Consider the following 19,181-nt stretch of genomic DNA (forward strand, 5'->3'; position numbering starts at 1 on the left):
ATCTTTGATAATTATTTATTACAAGTGGCTATACCCTATAAGTGTGTGCATAGGCATTTTACAAGATTTATTTATAATTCATTTTTCCTTGTACAAGATATTGAGATAATATAAATGCATTATTATTATTTTTTTTTAATTTTATATTTTGAGTTAAACGTATGAAGTATTATATTATATTATATTTTTTTTATGCATTGTTATCATAAATAGCATTCTGTCAATTTCTATATTTTATAGTCTATACCATTATAAAACTATACAAAAAAAAAAAAAAAATACAAATAAGTATTCAAAAAAAGATAATTATCTATATAAAATCTATTTATGTTATTTATATATTCATCTGAATAATTAAAATTATTCTGTATGCAATGATTTATTATTGAATTTTGTAGTTAACACATATATTATTATAATGACTTTCTCAATAAATATGTACTGTTGACACCTAATATACTGCAGTGATTACCTACTTCAATCCACTTTTTTTTTTTATTTCGAATTGCAAAGAACGAACAAAATATCGTTATAATATGAAAATACGATGTAAATGAATCCACGACAACGCTGTACCCAATTTGTCTACCCTAACGCCGTTTTAAAATAATTACATTATTGCGCTTCATAAAAGTATTGATATTTGTTGCGAAAAATGCTGCACATGAGTTAATAAAACGACGTTCAAATTTAATAACTATGTAGGAAGGTGTTCCAGACATTAACTAAATTCTTAGCAATAATTTAACTATACTGTAGCTATTAGTGATAGTACGGCATTCAATTAAATTAACAAACATAAAAAAACAATAATGATTTATATCATTTATTAAGTATCATGTTATCGAAATAATATCAAAAACCTAATAAAACTCACCAAAATCTACATTTATTTCATAAATAAATAATTTATCAAATTAAATATAATTTATTAATTTATTTTCCACCGATTGAGATTAGAAAAGAAATGCGAAAAATTATTTATTCATTCTGTCAAAACTTGGTGGGTGTAAAACTGTACACTTCGAGTACTTTTTTTGCGTCTTCATTTTGTAATCAGTCCTTTCTTTGTCATCCATCCGATAGAATCCATTGGGGTGCTCTGCAATCCAACGTAATTCCGCCATGGGCCCATCTGTTTTAAAATTTCCCTTTCGGTCTTTTAGAATGCCAAGGACCTGCGAGTGAACAAACTATTTAGTATAAATAACAACATGATATTATCGTACATGATCAATCGTATTAAACAAATATTAATTTGCTGAAATACGATATATTGCTATTTAAAATTAAATAAGGCAATAGTATTTTATTTCACACATGCAGTATGAACAACTTTTATATTAAAAGTTCCTTGAAATACTCGTATTTAAATTTCACCATTATGTAAAGATATCTAAAAACCTATATATTAACCAAGTAAGTATAATAGTCATATTAATTTATAAATATAAAAAACCTACCTATAGATGCTTTTTATGATAGATTTTTATATCATTGGTATAAATCTAAAAATCATACATAACATATAATTTATTTTGGTTTTCGTAATTCTCTGTTAGGAAAATATAATATTAGTTCTTAGAAATAAAATTATTATTAAAATCTTTACAAATTTTAGACTACAAGATATTTTGAAATAAATCAAAAAAATATACTTTTTAAAAAATAAATACTTTATTAACTACCGTGCGAACAAACCACAAAGAATCTAAACGCAAATGGTTAAAAATATTAGCCCCATGGGTTTGGTACCGACTGTAATATTTATTATTAAATACTCGGTCTTCGGATCGCAACATTATTATCACGATTCAAATATGTAAATTACAACGTTTTTCTACCATTTATAAAAACACCATGGTACCTACGAGATACAAAACAAAACGAAATTTTCACGTTTTAAGAAATGAAATTGTGTTTAGTTTTAGTTCATATTGGGTAATTTTTTCAAGCATAGATAATATGATTACTTATAGGCGCACATCATTACAATAATTATAATTAAGAACGGTAAGTTATTTTTTGTTTTGTTCTAAACAATGCTTTGACATATTCATTTACTTAGGTGATTATTTTACCTAATCGCATATCGGTCAAGTGTATGCGTCAGTAGATAATTTACGACGTAATTTATTGAGTTTAGGTATTTTTGTGTTGAGTATTTTACAAGGTTATGTATACTAGTGCATTTTCATCAACAAACCGTAATAATGTAATATTATATTGTATTATACTCTATGAGTAAGTACATCCTATTGTCCTTATACAGTTCGGTTAATCCTGTAAAATGTTTTAGGTTTAATTTCAGCTAAAACAAAAATTCTTGATTAATTTTGAATTAAATCTTGTATCTTCACCGAATCGTAATGTCAACGTATATTGAGCAACAGATTATTGCTATGCATTACGCCCGAGTGTTATAGACGTAGATCGTATAATACCCAAATGTACGTCTTATATTCACATGCGCCGGAGATGATTAACGACGGAAGAATAAACATCATTCATTACTCGAAAACAAGCGTGCAGTATGTTTATGATTTAATTAGGGAAATTTGGTACGGTTTAATAATTTATGAGGCCATAATATTAAGTGCGTGTTATACGATGAAACGCCGTACTCAATCAAATATTGTATATCATTACCTTCTAATAGTTTCAATTCATGGATTTATTTTTTGTTTGTTGTTGTATTGTTTTGAATTGGTTTTCGTTAAACAGTACACTAATGCAACGATTGTATGTAATATGTTGGTACCTTAATCTGCACAATATAATAATAAGTATAATGTTTTTTTTTTTTTTTACAAAAACCAATATTGATAGCGATTATTTTCATAATATCCTAAAGTGATTTTATTTTGAGTTAATGAAAACCCTCATGACTTTATACAAAATTTATATCAATATTCGGTGATGAAATATTTCATTATACAACACATTTAGTTATTGCATTGTTACATGTTTACTCTATACAAAATTGTATTATATATTATCTATAAAACATACATTTTTGAATTTTTGGTTATTAAAGTATTATAATAAATAAGTATATATACTAAATGAAAATAGGTTGTTACATTTTAAGAACAATATATTATTCGTACTTGTTAAAACATGCAATTAATATCAGTATGCATACATTATAAGCATACGAGTGCGCGTGTCAATATATTATGTATCATAGTTTAACTTTCTATTGTAATGAGAGGCAATATTTATTAATGTCACACACACACATATTATGTATGGCTAGATAATATTTACGATGCGTATATATAGGGCTGCTATCTTGTAAAAGACTCATTCTCGGACACGATACGTCATACGACGTGTGTCTAGATCAGTTGAATGTTACGTTTATATTATGCTGTTACTATAATCATAAAGTCGTGTTAATGTTTGTGTTAAATACCTTATTTCACTATAAAGCTTCAATTTCATCAGAATTTTATTTGTATAGATCGAAGGATTTTGAACAGAAAATCATTGAGATAGCTAATAAAATATCATAAATGTATAGCGAATATTAATAATTTCAAAATAAATGATTTGTTGTTTTTTTTTTTTATTTAATTATTAACCTATACGACATTGTTAATATACTGCATATTATCTAATTACTATTGGTTTGAGTATAAAAAGCGTGTAGATACTTAAATGCCAGATGTTTTATTATTTAGGCAACAATGTTCAAAAACAGTTATTTACATTGTTGCATAAGAACACGTAGTTAATTTGAAGCTCGTTAAAGCGATATTATAATACTTTGTATCTACTTCTAGCAACTGCAAAAAGAGTGTTACGTATAATGCGTCTTTCTATGTAGAACACAATGCAATCTACTAAATTGTGATTTGACCCAACAGTTTTTTTATACTATAATATACACTATGAATTATTTATATAATACACTTGTAAAAATTGATAAGAAAATCTGTAGGAGGATTGGAATATTATGTCGTTTACAAATTGTTATTAATTGTATTAATTTGCTAATGTATTTGATATGTTTTTAATTTTATTAAGATAATAGTTATGTAAGATACAGAACTGTAAAAAAGGTTTCCAGTTTTTATACATTAAAAATGACACATAAAAACGCTATTTATTATTTTATGAATTTCAAAATGCACAGGTTTAAATGATATAGATACGTGGATCTTATTTCGATGTTAATTTTCGTTAATTTCTGTAATAAATTAATTTCCTCTAACTAGGTTAACTAATGCAACTTCTAATTGTTTTACCTTGCCCCCATATACAATATTTATTGTACCGTAATGCAATGAGTTTCACTAGAATATAACGATTTCATTTTCGTTTTACGTATCTATTAATTTCTTTGGTCAAATGACAGTCTTATAAATTCTAAAATGCATCAGTCTGTATAATATATTCGCATAAAGGTACGGATTATATTCTCCTCTACTTCGATTTAATTTACAATGATCATTATTTTTTTTATCTAAAATAAACTTTACAATAACAATAGTTATTATTATTATACGTTTGTTGGAAATATTTCAAGTCATTACAAAAACTTATACAAAAGATGAGTTAACGAATACGTTATTTTTTGTTTCAAAAGTATAACTATATGCATAATAAGTGTACGAAAATAATAATTACGATGATGAGAATTTCACTAAATAATCTACAATCGAGAATGTATTCGTAAAAAGCATATTACTAAACAACATAATACTCGCGAGTTAGCGAATTCATATTCATGTTATACAATCGTATGATAAATTATTATAATAAAACGATCAAAAAAATAACACTACAGGGGTAATACTATTTAAAATAAATAAATAGAAAGTTAATGATTATAATAATATTGTGTTCGTGCGTACAGCATATTGTTAAATAGAATTGAATACGTGAAGTGGTACGTTCGTACGGCGTAGAGTAAATAATATTATATACCCAAGGGCACACAAATGAGTATGATATCATACACTCCATTGATCGTGTCATAAGCGTTTTAATAATTCGATTTATTTCCAGGGGGAAAAAAATGTGTACTAATGACGAATGCGCAAGTCTTTCTAATTAAATTCATTAATAAAAACCTTACATCACCTCTACTTTGAAATCAATCAAAAAATAAATACATAAATGTATTTACAAATTATATGACAATTATATATTATATTTCTGTAAGATTAGTGTATTACTAATGACATTATTCATTATAGGTGCGCACAATATCTATAAATGATTTAACTTATCCTGTTCCGAACTGAATCTACTCGATGATGATAATATGATATACGGTGTTTAAACTGCGTTTTAAATTTGTTTTCCTTACAAATAGTTGTAACTATTAATCTAATTTTTTATTACCTACTCAATAGTTTAAAATGTCAATAAAATTATGATGACACGTTCAGATGAACACACTTTAATGCCATAGATGTGAACTTTCTTTTGTTACTATAGAGTGGGTGTTCTAACACAGACTAATCAAATATAATCACATATTTTCATAGGAGCACTAAATTTATTACGATCCACTAAGTTTAAAAACAGACTACCCAGTTTATTTGAATCCATTTAATTAATAATTATTTTAGCGTTTTCAAAACTAAAGTAGAATAAAATTATTAAATTTATAATAAATATTATAAATTCGTAACTTAATGGCACCAAATAATTTGCCTAAATAAATGACTAAAATTTAAATGATTTTATAGTATTTGGTTATATGATTTATCAAACACTCAATATAATACATTTCGATTATATTGATATTCACTTTTAAGAAGAAAAAAAAATAATGTTAATATGAATTCAAAATTTTTAAATTTGTAAACGTTTATATGTCTCTAACGATAATCATAACTTTATTCTGATATTTATTTATTTATACGTAATATCGGTTGTTATAGCAAAAATATGTTTATATTTTATTAAAATCTTGTAAATTTAATATTAATTTCACAACTAAGGTTTTCATATTTCAAAGGAATGCTTCGAACAATGGAAATAGTATTGTTATGCATATTGAAAGTTATTAAATCCAAAAGAACTATGCTGCGTTCATCTTAGTAGACACGTAATAATATTTTTTTTTTCATCGGGATTTCACGAAATGTAAAATTATACGATGAGGATTTTTTTATAGTTAGGTATAAAATATTTATACATAGGTATAAAATCTATAAAAATATATTTTCCAGTTAAATTTGATTTTTGTTTTTAACAATACTCCAAATTTGTAATTTATCATTTAAATTGATTTAAAAACTACAATAACTATTTTCAAAATACGTCTGGTTGAAATCATTATGTTGTTGTAATATTTTTAAGAAGTCTATTGACTATTGCAATGTATCTCAATTTTCAACATTTTAAATTTGAACAAAGTTAAATGTTTATGTAGAAACTAAATTTTATTATTCGGCGTTAACGCGCTTTTGCACCTAGTCACATTGTTTATGCATAAACAACTTTATGGAGTTTCTCCAAAAACAAAATGGAGGGTTATTGAAACAGCGGTTTGAAATGTTTGAAAATGTGCCGTCAATAGTTAAAATTGTCTAAAGTCTTTGAAGAACAAAGTTAATGAAACACGATAATACTTTGAATACATAGGCACATTTAATTAATTATTTTTACAATCGGTAATGAATGTGCGACAGTGTTTCCTGTCCCGCGGGTCCAGATCCGCCGATCGACGATAACGCCTATCCATGCGGCCTACGCACACATGCACATTCTCACCCTTTTCATACGGTCCGGTCAAGATGCCTGACACCGTATCATGGTGATTAGAATATTGGCCAGCTCATTAACATAATCATCTTTACAACTCTCTCATTCTCTCTCTCTCACCGATGTCTCCATCGTCTGCTGACTTGTTCGCTTCGTCGGCGAACAAGTTATATCATTTATTCACGCTCATGCGCAACCCTATCATAATTATAGAGTAAATAGCAGGACCTGTCGTTAAGCCTTCAGAAGGAATGTGCCGTAACGTAGTGTATACTGTATATTATAAATTTTTTTTCCCTAATGATTCTCACCTTGGCCGGTTTTCTTATTGTTTTGTTTACGTATATATATATATATATATATCAGGGGTGGCCCAACCACAGCTCGCGTCATAGACTTTTGCGGCTCGTTTCATATCGTAACATTTTTACAAAAAAACTTTTATATGAATTTATGTATATTTAAATTCATGTATGACCTTTTTTTTTTCTATTACATTTTGGCTCTTCCATATTTATTGATATACTTGGTGGCTCGCGAGTCTCTTCTCGCTGTTCACCCCTGATATACATAATTCTTCTTCTTCTTATTATTATTATTATTATTTTTGCCAATACATCTGGTAACCACTAGAGGTGTCAACGGATACCAGCCTTTAAAAACCATTTAAAATCCTACCGTCGAATGACACAGCACGCCGAACCTGTGGCTCATTTGGAGTGAGACGAGAGAAAATCGATATGTTTTTAATACGTGATTACGATAGGTCGACGCTCGAAATTTTGAACGGGAACAGTATTATGTAATTCTAGCGCGTAACCATTATTTACCTACCTCTGATTGTATCTCGACGGGGAGGTCCTGTTTTCCGTTTCGTCCCAACACACTGACGATATCTGCGATGTCATCCTTGGTCGCGCCAGCCTTCTTGAGCTTGGCAACCACAGACTTAAGCACGGGCATTGTGTCCAAGTTTGCTGCCGTATCTGCCGCTTCCTCCATTTCGTCGTGGTGCAACACCACATTGGTGAGCGCGTGACCGAGGACTTTCCGGACCGCTTCCTGGTACGTCCTTGACGTGCCCAGTTGCTTCAGTGGCCTGGTGTACAGGAACATTACATCTTGCGGAGGATCCAACGTCTTACCCAACAGCCGGCTGGTGGACCCCATCATATTGGACATGGCCCCGCCGGTCGCGTCTACGATTCGCTTCAACGGCCGTATTGGCTTGACGGCGTTGCTCATTGCACCGACCACCTTATGCGTCGCATACTGGCCCTTGTCTGCCAGCTTCGACGGTATACTGTTCATGATAGACAAACAGACAACAGTTTAAACGTGGTTGTATACGGTTAAGGCAAACATTACACATTTAAAGAAAATATGTTTTTAGATAATTATAAGTCTTTTAAAAATAAAATTTCTTATTTCAAATTAAAATATTTTTTGGATTTCATTGGTGCATAAAAATCGAATTATAAACTAGTAGTTTGTGAGCTTAAGTTTTGAATAGCGTAAACGAGTTGTATAAGGGTGTCCCACAAAATGATTGTCCATTAAATTAATTCCTCTTGCATAAACTTAAAATGTTACTGAACTAATAAGCTACTAATAAACGATTTTGATAGAACGAAATACTTTAAATAATATTATACATTTATATTTTTGAATATGAATTTTAATATGTATGTTATAATTCAAAGAAGTACAAAAATAACATGATAAATATTTATTTTTCAAAAATGCTGTTTTGTAACGTCTTAAAATTATGTAAAAGAATTTTTTTCTAAAAAATTAATATTTTCTGAAATAATTAGTGCTTTACGTAAAATTGAGTAATTAGTAACTTCTCCTTGATGATGTATGATTGTAGGAAGTTAATGCAAATTAACGACAACGAGTTTTCGTGATAAACGCAAGTTTCTGATAGCTTATCTCAGAAATTATTTAACTGATTTCTATAACAGTTATATAATTAGATTTCTTGAGGCTTGGAAGATTTTTTCAACATCTATTATCTGCTATAGAGTAGCCCACGAAACTCGAATATACTTTGTTTATATACATAGTTGCCATTGATTACAGATTATATTAATATATACTAAAAATTACTCATTATTAGAAACATGGAATATTTTTCAACTTTTTTATACAGTATATAATATTTTAGGTTTAAATGGATAGTGTTCATACATTACAGCAATTTAGTGTGAGTAATACTGATACAACTTTTATTTATTTAATGTTTTTATTATAATTATTTATTGTGTTGATATAATATAAAATTATAATCGTATAAAGCTTGTATCAAGTGTGTAAAATTAACCGCTAATAAATTTAATTTTGATATTAAACTATTGGTATTCGATACTAAAAATATCGTTTGTTATTTGTTATCGCGATAGTATATATAGTCGTATTTATATTACATATTATACTCGTATTATATAAAGCGATATCTATAGTATATAAAATACCGTTCTGTACCACTATTATATTATAACTTATAATATTTTAGTTATGACCCTAAAAGTCAGAAAAAAAATAAGAATTCTATTGATATAGCTCTAAAAAAGTAATACTGATGGAAATAAATTAACTATACCTGGCTATGCTTCTACCAACTACTTTGCACTTTTCAATCATTCCACTCATAAATCCTCCTTTGACTTCTACAAAAAAGATTGTCATGCAAATTAACTGTAACGAGATAAACATTTATTAAAATAAAAGCAATCTGAAACTACAATTATTATTATAGTTAAGTTTCAGATATGTATACAACAAATTTTGCTTATCATTTAAACAATATATGTATGTATGTATAATGTGTTTATTTATATATATATATATATATATTGTAAAAAATAATATTTATAAAGATAAGAAATGTTAACAATACAACTTTATATTAAAACATTATTAAACATCATATTTTATTCCAATTTCTAATCATTATGAATGTTTTGTTTATATTTTATAAGTATAATAAAATACATTTTATTTATAAAAACACTAGTTATGATACAATATTATACACAAATCGTTTTAGTTTTAATAGTGTTTAATTCGTTTTTAGGCGATTAGTAATAAATAAAATTGGTAATATTCTATCTTTTTCTAATGGGTTCTTTCAAAACATAAATTTATTTATATAGAGTTTGAAAATTAGAATAATGTGAATCAATAGAGACTAAAAGGTTGCACTTAAACTTCTTATTTAGTAAATCTTTGATAAAATTCAAATAACACATTATCTAATGGAATAATATTGTCATTTAATTGGTAAAGCTTTAGGAATCAAAATCTGGACGTGAAAATATAAAACTGGTACATCTAAAGAATATATTTTTATGAAATAAAGGATTTTTAAATTGATTTTCAATAGCTGTTGGAAATCTTATTCACCCCATTCTTATAATATGAAACACACAATTTTATAATTTATTCTATTAAAATAAGATATATTATTTTATTTGAATTGTATTATTTATTATTCCATCACTTATTACTTATGTTTTTCACAGTTACACATATAAATTTATATGAAATAAAAAAAATAAAGAATTAAAATATAAAATATATTATAAACATGTACATGCAAGTTCTTTTTCCCTTGCGATTTAAATATTATTGCAAATTACATTATTGTTATATTTCATCAAAATTCAGTAAGATAATTTAAAGTAATAAAGACAGATAAATATATAAATGGAAATTTAGTACAATTTCTGACATAATAATATAAGTTGTGACATGAATCCAAAATCAGTTTCATACCATCCCCTCTGTAGGCACGTGATTTTTCTTTACTCCCAAAATGACAAGTGCGCCAATAATAATGCCTAATAATTATCTTACCGTGGGAGGTTTTCTAAAAAGTTGCAATGCTTTTACTATATTATTATTATTATGCTTAAGTATAAACTACGTATCGTAAAAATGAATGTAAAATTAGGTAAAATAATCTGCCCCATATCTGCGTCAGATGAATATTTTTTCGATGTTCATTCGACGTGCAGACCTAACAATAACTATTGTACTAGGTTACTTTTTCATTAAAATTCGGTTCGTGTTTTTAAGCAGCTGTACGACATTGTTGATTTTTATGTTGAGACAATAATAACGAACGAAATTATGAATTTATTTTGTTAAACGTTATCCACGTGAAGTTTATGAGGTGCGCGAGAAGTTTTTAACAGATGACGGTTTTTTATTTCAAAACATTGACAAAGTACGATTTATTCAAATAAACATATAGTTGTAAATTAAATTATACGTAGATCGCTGACATTTGATCATTACAATATCGGTAAAAATTAGTGTTTATCGCAATCATTGATTTAGTCTATCGACTTACATCATTAAAAAAAAAACCAAAACATTGGGATGAATAATACAAGAGTTAATAAGTTGAAAGTTAATTATTTACTCCAATGTAAGAATGGCAATTTAGTTTCAAAGATATTTTGCTGTTTCTTTTTAACGTAGGTTTTATACAGATCCACTAAGTTCCTAAAACATAAGCCATTCCAATCGTAATTACGATCTGCTAGAAAAATATATTAGCTACTTATCTACTAATAAATTCGCATTAGACGTTCTTCGTATTACTATCCTATATTATTGCGCTTTTACCTCAATTAAAGTTATTTTATCGTGCAATAGTGCCAACTGTAGGGTACCTACAGAAATGTCACAGTATACGAAAATTTATACGATGTCGGATGCTACTGGATGTTATGGTGCTACCTGCGTAAAGTATAAAAGTGGTTTGTTTAAATCTAATATACGGGACCTTAAGTTGACATTAAGTATTTACAAAGACATCTTTACTATTTCTTACTATGAGAAGCAATAAGCATTTTTTTTTTTTTTAAGATCAATCGAAAACAAAGTCATTTCAATGCACATTAATATACGTTATGTCGATTGAATGCGGTGTTTGATAGTTTTGACGGTTAGTATTATTATTAAAACATGTAGGAACGTAATTAATCTGATAAAAATCTATAAAAGTGATATAATGTTGATTTAAATTTGTTTAAATATATTGACACTTGCTAAAATAACGACATTGTTACTTTATCGTACTATACATAAAATAAACAGTAAAATACAACCGATTTTAATAATGTAATACTATGCCTTATCACAGTAATAGTTACAGTATATGTTTATATGTTTAAATGACACAATTTGCAATAGATATAAAATAAAATAAATTTTTTTTTAATGTTAAGGTTTTGTTCTAAACGTTATCATAAATTCAACAGACTTTTATTTTGATCATTTTCCAATTTTGAACGAATTAAAAAAAAAAAAATATTGGGAAATACAAAAAAAGAAATACATTTTCAAAGTACCATATGTGTTCAATTTTCAATCTGTAGAAAAAATATATAATATAAAACTTTGAGAATATTCCCAAAATGTGTTAAAAAAAAAAAAGTGGTGTCGTAAAGACGCACCAAAACAGAATCCATAACAAGTGTTTTGTTGGTCACAAATTTAAACTACAAACCAAAGTCCAGACATATTTTCTTACTAGAATTGTTCACGCTAAACACGTAAAGAAAAAGTCTTAGCCATTTTTCATAAACGAAATTACATTTTTATAGTGCGAGTTTAGGAATCAAATAGTTGCTTCATAAATAGTAAATACATTTATTAAATTTATTTATTGTAAGTGTGAAATTATAGAATAATTTAATACGAAAGAAATAGTTTTTTAAGCTTTCATTCAATATAGAGATTTAATTATATTTTACACAGTTTTATTGGATGCAGGTAATAATTAATTCACAATGATGATTTCCTATAGATCAAGTTAATTTTAAAATATTTTTAAAAAATGTAACACGACATAAACATCCTTTAGAAATTTTCCAATAATATAGTGGATTATAATGATATATTTGTAGTAGATGTAACCTTAAGGAGTTGTAAAAATCTCAATTTTCAAGTATGGTTTCTGGTTGTAAATTTATCTAGTTGATAAAATGAGGGAGTCGAATGTAAACATCTGTCATTATTTTTTTAAATTATTGAAAAAACTAATAACTATTTATAAATATTTTTTTAAAGTGAACGAACTTCAAATTATAACAAAATCTCAAAAACTTAAAAATTTACCTGTAGTTAAAAACTTATAAATTAATAAACTTTTTAATTGTTATAATTAGGAATTGAAAAATTTGCGATTTTTCTCAAAAATTGTTTTTACTGAAAAAAAAGTTTATAGTATCACGATAATATTGATTTTTTAAGTGTTTTAAGTTCACATTTTGTTGAAATTAAATATTCAAATGTAAAATAACGATTAATTCTCAAACGGTTTTTAGTGTTTTGTTGTAAATCAAAACATAATTTTTTTATAGAATCTTGAAACATTTCAAATTATGATACTTAAAAAAAAAATATTTAGACTAATTTTCATACTCTAACCTACTCACACTATTTACAAGATGACGACATTGGTTAATAAATTAATAACAATAATATGTTATGATTTATGAATATAGTAATTATTAAATAATACAAGCGATATTTTCTATAAAAATGAGATCAACTTCCAATATTTCCAACAGAAAAATAAATAACTTTTATGGTGATATAAATAAATCATAAAATATCCTATGAAAGAGAACCTGACATACATTATGTGGTCACAATCGTTATTCATATTCACTCATACAATGATTTATTATTCAATTTAATTTCAACACATTGACCTACCCATTGACATGGTACACTCAAAATCTGCTAAACAGCAGATCGACTTTTCTTGTTTTTAATTTTTTTTTTTTTTTTTTGTATATTGAATTCACTTTAATATCCACTTTCAAAAAAAAAAAAAAAAAAAACACAATTTATGTCCAAAACACAATACACATTACTTTTTAAAGTACATACTTTCCATTTTCTTTAGTAAGCTTTAGTTGATATTACAATATTGTATTATATATATTGAATGGTTATTTTAATATAATATTACGAATTTATTTAGTCATAAAATCTAAACAAATCCAACCATAAATGGCATAAATATTAGGTTCAATATAATAAACCATATAGTTTTTTTTTTTAGTGATATCATAATAAATATCTGAATGTGATCACTGTCGACTTATAAAACTGTTCGTGCACAAATTATTCTTATATTTGTGAATTTAATACTAAAATAATGAAATAAATTGTCAACGAATTATTGACATTTACTTTCGTCATAAAACTGTTATCAGGTATTAAATTCAAGCACACTATAACAATATATTATTATTATACTTCTGAAATATTTTTAAGATATAAATACTGATTTTCAGTTCACTGTAATCGACATTGAGAGTCATAAAACGGCTCTTAGAATACCCAAAAATCAGATAACTTTAATGGTTTATATTAAATTATTGTATTTAAATTGTTTTTATTACTGATAAAAATAAAGAAGTTTTTTATTTACTAACGGGAGTTAAACAAATTACTGGTTGTATATATTAGAGGTAGAAATTCGTTTTAATAAAACTTACAAATCAAATCATGATAATAAGATAAAATAAAAGGTATACTGATATTTTGTGATGTTTATATGAAATATTATTTTATTAAAAACTGTTCAATAATATAGTGTATACAAAATACACGTGAATTCCGAGTTGAAAACTATTAAATTACCTTTGATGTAGATTTGTTTCCAGACTAGTCCAACATTTTGACCACCTCTTTTACGATTAATGATAAATATTTCAATACTCATACTGTTTTTGATTTTAAAATATAGTTAATCCTCCCGATTTCACCATAATGACTTTCATTATTCGGGGTTTTCTTCTGTATTCACCATATTGTTATTTGAAATATTTACAAAATAATAACACAGTACACAAAAATATTATAATACTTCTTTATATGTCATATGATACACATAAACAGTTAATATTGCTGAAAACTAAAGAATAATTTTTTTATTTCAAATAAGAGAAAAACATATTGCATTATACAAAATATATTTTTATCAAAACTCAATATTTTCTTTTGGGAAGACGCAGCCAGACCGTCCAATAATAAGGACCCCGGTAAAAAGATTCGGTATGACTTTAAAAATTAAACGCTGGGAAATTCCACCTTTGTTTCCCATTCGTCGCCCCCTCCAGACCACCGTTTTTATAATATTACACAATACCATCTAATATTGTCTTCATTTTTGACATTTTGACATTCGGAAGTCTCTGTATGTAACAGCTATTATAGTTAACTGTACATATTTATGTTTAGTTTTTCTGAGAAAAACAATCACTGAATCGCGATTCTGATTTCAACGTCAAAAACACAACACCGTTTGGCTAGCTGTCAACTTCTTGCTCACCCCATAACGCGTTGTTTAACATCGATATTGAAGAAATACGAAACGTGTGTTTGTCTATAGATTATGAACGATTCCCGGCACGTTGTTTTATCTTAACGTTATATATTTTTATATTTTTTAGCGTAGCCGGGGAATGATTTCTTTACTGATTATTTTATACGACCTTTCAAAACTGAATGATTACGCACGACTCATTTCATTTTTAGGCCAATGAAAAATAAAACAGGAAATAAGTGTGCACACTTCGCTCCACCGAGGGGAAAAAATACACTGATTATGGTAATTTTTGGCTTTTCATCGTGCGATGCTGGGAGATTTTATTTTTTATATTTATAACAGTCTCCTTGCTTTTTGTACATAAATTCTCAAAATCAACAATTTTTCTTTTAGCTTTTTTACATTTTATTATTTATTTATTTTTATCAAATGGTTAAATTTCCAAGCGACCGGTTAAATAATTCTAAGCGCTCGTACAGTATAATATAACACACACCTACCTATCACAAGCTGAAGAGTAATGCGCGTAAGTCACATCGCCGTCGCCGCACGACCGCCAACGCATACAAAGTCGATTTGTCCGCATCGTAAAAAAATTCACACGGCCGCAGTTTACGCGCAATATCGATCGTATATACACGGATAGGTGCTACGATAATAATATTGTTTAGATAAATACACGGCGTGCCCGTGGATATCATTACAACGGCGACGCGTGGTGTTTGCGTGGTGCGCGAATATTATAATACGTGGACGCGTGCAAATAACGGACGTATAAGGTGTGGTGTACATAATAGCGTACCCACCTACATATATGCATTTTTAATGGTCGGTTTTTCCGTAGGACCGTCGCAGATGCAATTTAGGAAAAAGATTTAAATTCAACTGCGCCGCGCAGAAACCTAGCCGTGATTAACCGTAAACCATTACTCGCAGTTCTCCGGAAAGTTATACGCGTGAGTACTATTAACTCACCCGCGATAATAAATCACACCGTCGACGTAATCGTTTGACCCCCAGACCCGACGCAACCGCGCCGTACCACACCGCTACATACTAATATAATGCGATATCCGTCGGCTTGCTAGAAACCGTATCGAGTCCGCTGCGGCGCACACCAAGTGTGTTTCGCGCGTTGTTGTTTTTCTGCGCGTAAAATAGCAGCAGCGTTCGTCAACGTCGTTATGACGTTACATACGACGCACCCGCCGCGCCGCGTGCATAAAAATATCGATATATGGAATGGTCAGACGTCGGAAATGCGTTTGCGAATGCAAAGATGACGATCAGTACGGTGATAATAATATGACATACTATGGTTGCAAAACGATCGGTCGTTTTTAAATCTTGACTGGTTTTGTGAAAACCGAGCTTCACTTATACACTTGTTAGCCAAACGCAATGATTTATTATTGTTTTAAAATTTAAATACACCCTTCCCAGCGGTTTATCCTGTTCCCGTATCTCTCTCTTATATATATATATACCGGGGATAGCCAACTGAAAGTGACTCGAGGGCCATTTTTCAAAACTTAAAATGCTTGCAAGCCACTATTAAAACACTATTTTTTTTTAAACGTATCGTCGCATTTATCGTTAAAAACTAATTAACTCTTCACACAATATCTGTACATAAATATGCTTATAATAAATCGAGAATATATATATATATATAGAGAGAGAGAGAGAAAATTTGAATTTGTATAGCATTACAAATCGTTGATTAATTAATAGGCATAATTTTATTAAAATAAACTTATAAACCATTGTGCTCTATTCGAATATAAATGGTAGATTATGAAATGAGTAATTTCAATAATAATATTTGTATTTGAAAAATAAAAATAAAGTATAAATATTGAAAATTGTTATTAACGTATGGTTAACATGAAAAAATCCATAACGAATTCAGTGGAATAGTATCAGTAATCGTTTAGAAAATACACCGAAAAGCCAATTGCTCCTTTAAGTTTTATTTTTATGTTTTTTTTTTTATTATTTGCTGTTAACCCCGTTTTTATTTACAATTATTTAAATGAAATCTAAAAAAAAGTATGAACCGCGATGTATGCCTGTATACCGTCGTTTATCGTTTCAGAACGTCTGCTGTTGGAAGTTTGTAAACGTCATTGCACACATCGTAGAATACGTCAATAGTCGTCGATCGTCACCCGCAGAGATCGTATTTTTTACTATATATTCCAAACACTTTGTCGGCACGTAATATACGAGTCGTGCATTTAAGTACACATCGAGTCGAAGATAAGCGTTTTATTCCAAACCACATGAAAATACGATTTATGTTGGTATTCATAAAATCATGAGCATTGCTTGAAAATAATTTTTTTTTAGTCTTCGTTTAAATTCTTTTGTGTTTATAAAAATGGTGATCATAAGAATATCGATTTAATTAAATGTACCGTTTGAGTATAAATAAGTGTATTGATCCTTATTTTATTTTTACAAATACAACGTTCCGTCTACCTATAGTTTAATAAAATAAATAAATTTGCTTAACACTTACTGATATGTTTGGTTACTAGTTGAGATTTTATCAATAATAATATAATACTGTTAATTTAACAATCTAAGTACGACTGAAGCGTTATACTTTAATCGTAGGTATTTAAATAATGAATTTAACAGATAGCAGTAGAACAATAAGTTATACTAAAAATATCTTGAATATCCTTGATGGAATTTCATGTTTAAAAATCGTACAATTATTTTAAAGTGTTAATTTAAAATATAGTTTTTGAAAATTCGTAAAAATAATTATAGCATATTTGATTAAATATTAATTTGAGATTATTTGATTATATAAACTTAAGCTAATACTATATTTCAGCAAAATATTTGATATTAGCTTCACGTATTTTTTACAACCGATTTGGTTTTCAAAAACATAACATTTTGACGTAGCTTATAATATTATAATGATAGTTAATATATTTTGCAATAGATTTTACAAAAAATGCTTTTGAAAGTCTATACTAATATATATATATATATATATTGTCTATGAAAATACTGCCGTTAATTAAATAAGTCAATTAGTTATTGTTATTTATTAATATCGTATTTCCTTATAGAAATAAAATAATTTAATTCAATATTAATTGCTCCTAACAATGAAGTTTGTCGTGAGTATATTAAAAACAATTGTAATACTCTATTATAATTAAATTATAGTTATTGAAATAAAATCATTGATTGTTTTTAATATAAAACAAATGCAATAAAATACGTTATACTTGCGACCACGTAAGTTATTCTCATAGGAAGCAAACCGTTTCCTATCGTTTAATACACAAAGGTATTTTACCTGGACGGTGATGAGTTGTCGACAAAGGTTGAATTTAGCCATTTTCCGTTGATAAGCAAACTGTTTGTTTAAAAGTCAGTTGAAAAGTGTGTGGAAAGTTTGAATGACTTGTGCAGTTGCAGCGTAAATATAGTGTTTGAATGCCGTCAACAATTTCCAGGCCGCCTCGAAAAACGCACCCATTATTTTCGAGCGTGTTCAACTGCTGTTGTTGTGTTGGTCGCCAAATTTCGTAGTGATATTAAAAAAAAAAAACGTATATGTGTACGTTTTAACAAGAATAAATATATTATTTACGAATACCATATGCAAGTGACAATTCGTGACAATTACAATAATTGCTGTTAAATCTAGCAACTTTTTTACATGCAGAACCACAACACATATTTTAACCCTTCGCGCATTAGGTGTATATTATATTTTTTTGTGTGTGTAATAAACACGTTCATATATACACACATGGCTGTAATGCCAGTAATACTGCAGCAAAGCTCCAATATGAAAGATCGCGCACTACGCAGATAATTGTTTGGTAATCGTATTACTTATGATCAATCTGACACGCGATTACAACCAACGAATGCGATGAACAAAAAAAAAAAAAAAACCGTCTTTTCGACCGTTATCGAATTTACCACAAGGACACAATATAGTATTTCAGTGACGTAACGATGTAGAGTAGCACGATGGGCAAAAGGTTACGAGCTTATGGGCCATTGTCCATTAGTATACGAGGGTATCTATAACTTTCAAAATATTATTTAATAT

At 27.9% G+C, this 19,181-nt stretch overlaps 2 protein-coding genes across 2 annotated transcripts in view; one reads left to right on the forward strand and one right to left on the reverse strand.

Moving 5' to 3' along the window:
- The window catches only part of LOC113556412 (amyloid beta A4 precursor protein-binding family B member 1-interacting protein-like), a 400,319-nt gene that overhangs the window by 91,678 nt on the left and 289,460 nt on the right, over positions 1-19,181 (forward strand). The window lies entirely within an intron of this gene.
- Positions 868-18,623, reverse strand: LOC113556413. The gene is made up of 4 exons (XM_026961337.1): positions 18,414-18,623; positions 9,332-9,426; positions 7,561-8,029; positions 868-1,178 (listed from the first exon to the last, which is right to left on the reverse strand). Exons 1-4 carry the CDS (start codon positions 18,453-18,455, stop codon positions 978-980), a joined length of 807 nt encoding a protein of 268 aa, XP_026817138.1. The 5' UTR covers positions 18,456-18,623; the 3' UTR covers positions 868-977.

This window comes from Rhopalosiphum maidis, chromosome 3 (assembly GCF_003676215.2).
Source record: "Rhopalosiphum maidis isolate BTI-1 chromosome 3, ASM367621v3, whole genome shotgun sequence".
Lineage (NCBI taxonomy): Eukaryota > Metazoa > Arthropoda > Insecta > Hemiptera > Aphididae > Rhopalosiphum > Rhopalosiphum maidis.

Bases quoted from the DNA above. Each gene is read 5' to 3' on its own strand.
- LOC113556413 (XM_026961337.1), bottom strand. From the start codon at position 18,455: ATGGCTAAATTCAACCTTTGTCGACAACTCATCACCGTCCAG. The intron at 8,030-9,331 runs GTATAGTTAATT...TATCATGAACAG, and splicing joins GTTGGTAGAAGCATAGCCAG to TATACCGTCGAAGCTGGCAG. The intron at 1,179-7,560 runs GTAGGTAAATAA...GTTCACTCGCAG, and splicing joins CCGTCGAGATACAATCAGAG to GTCCTTGGCATTCTAAAAGA.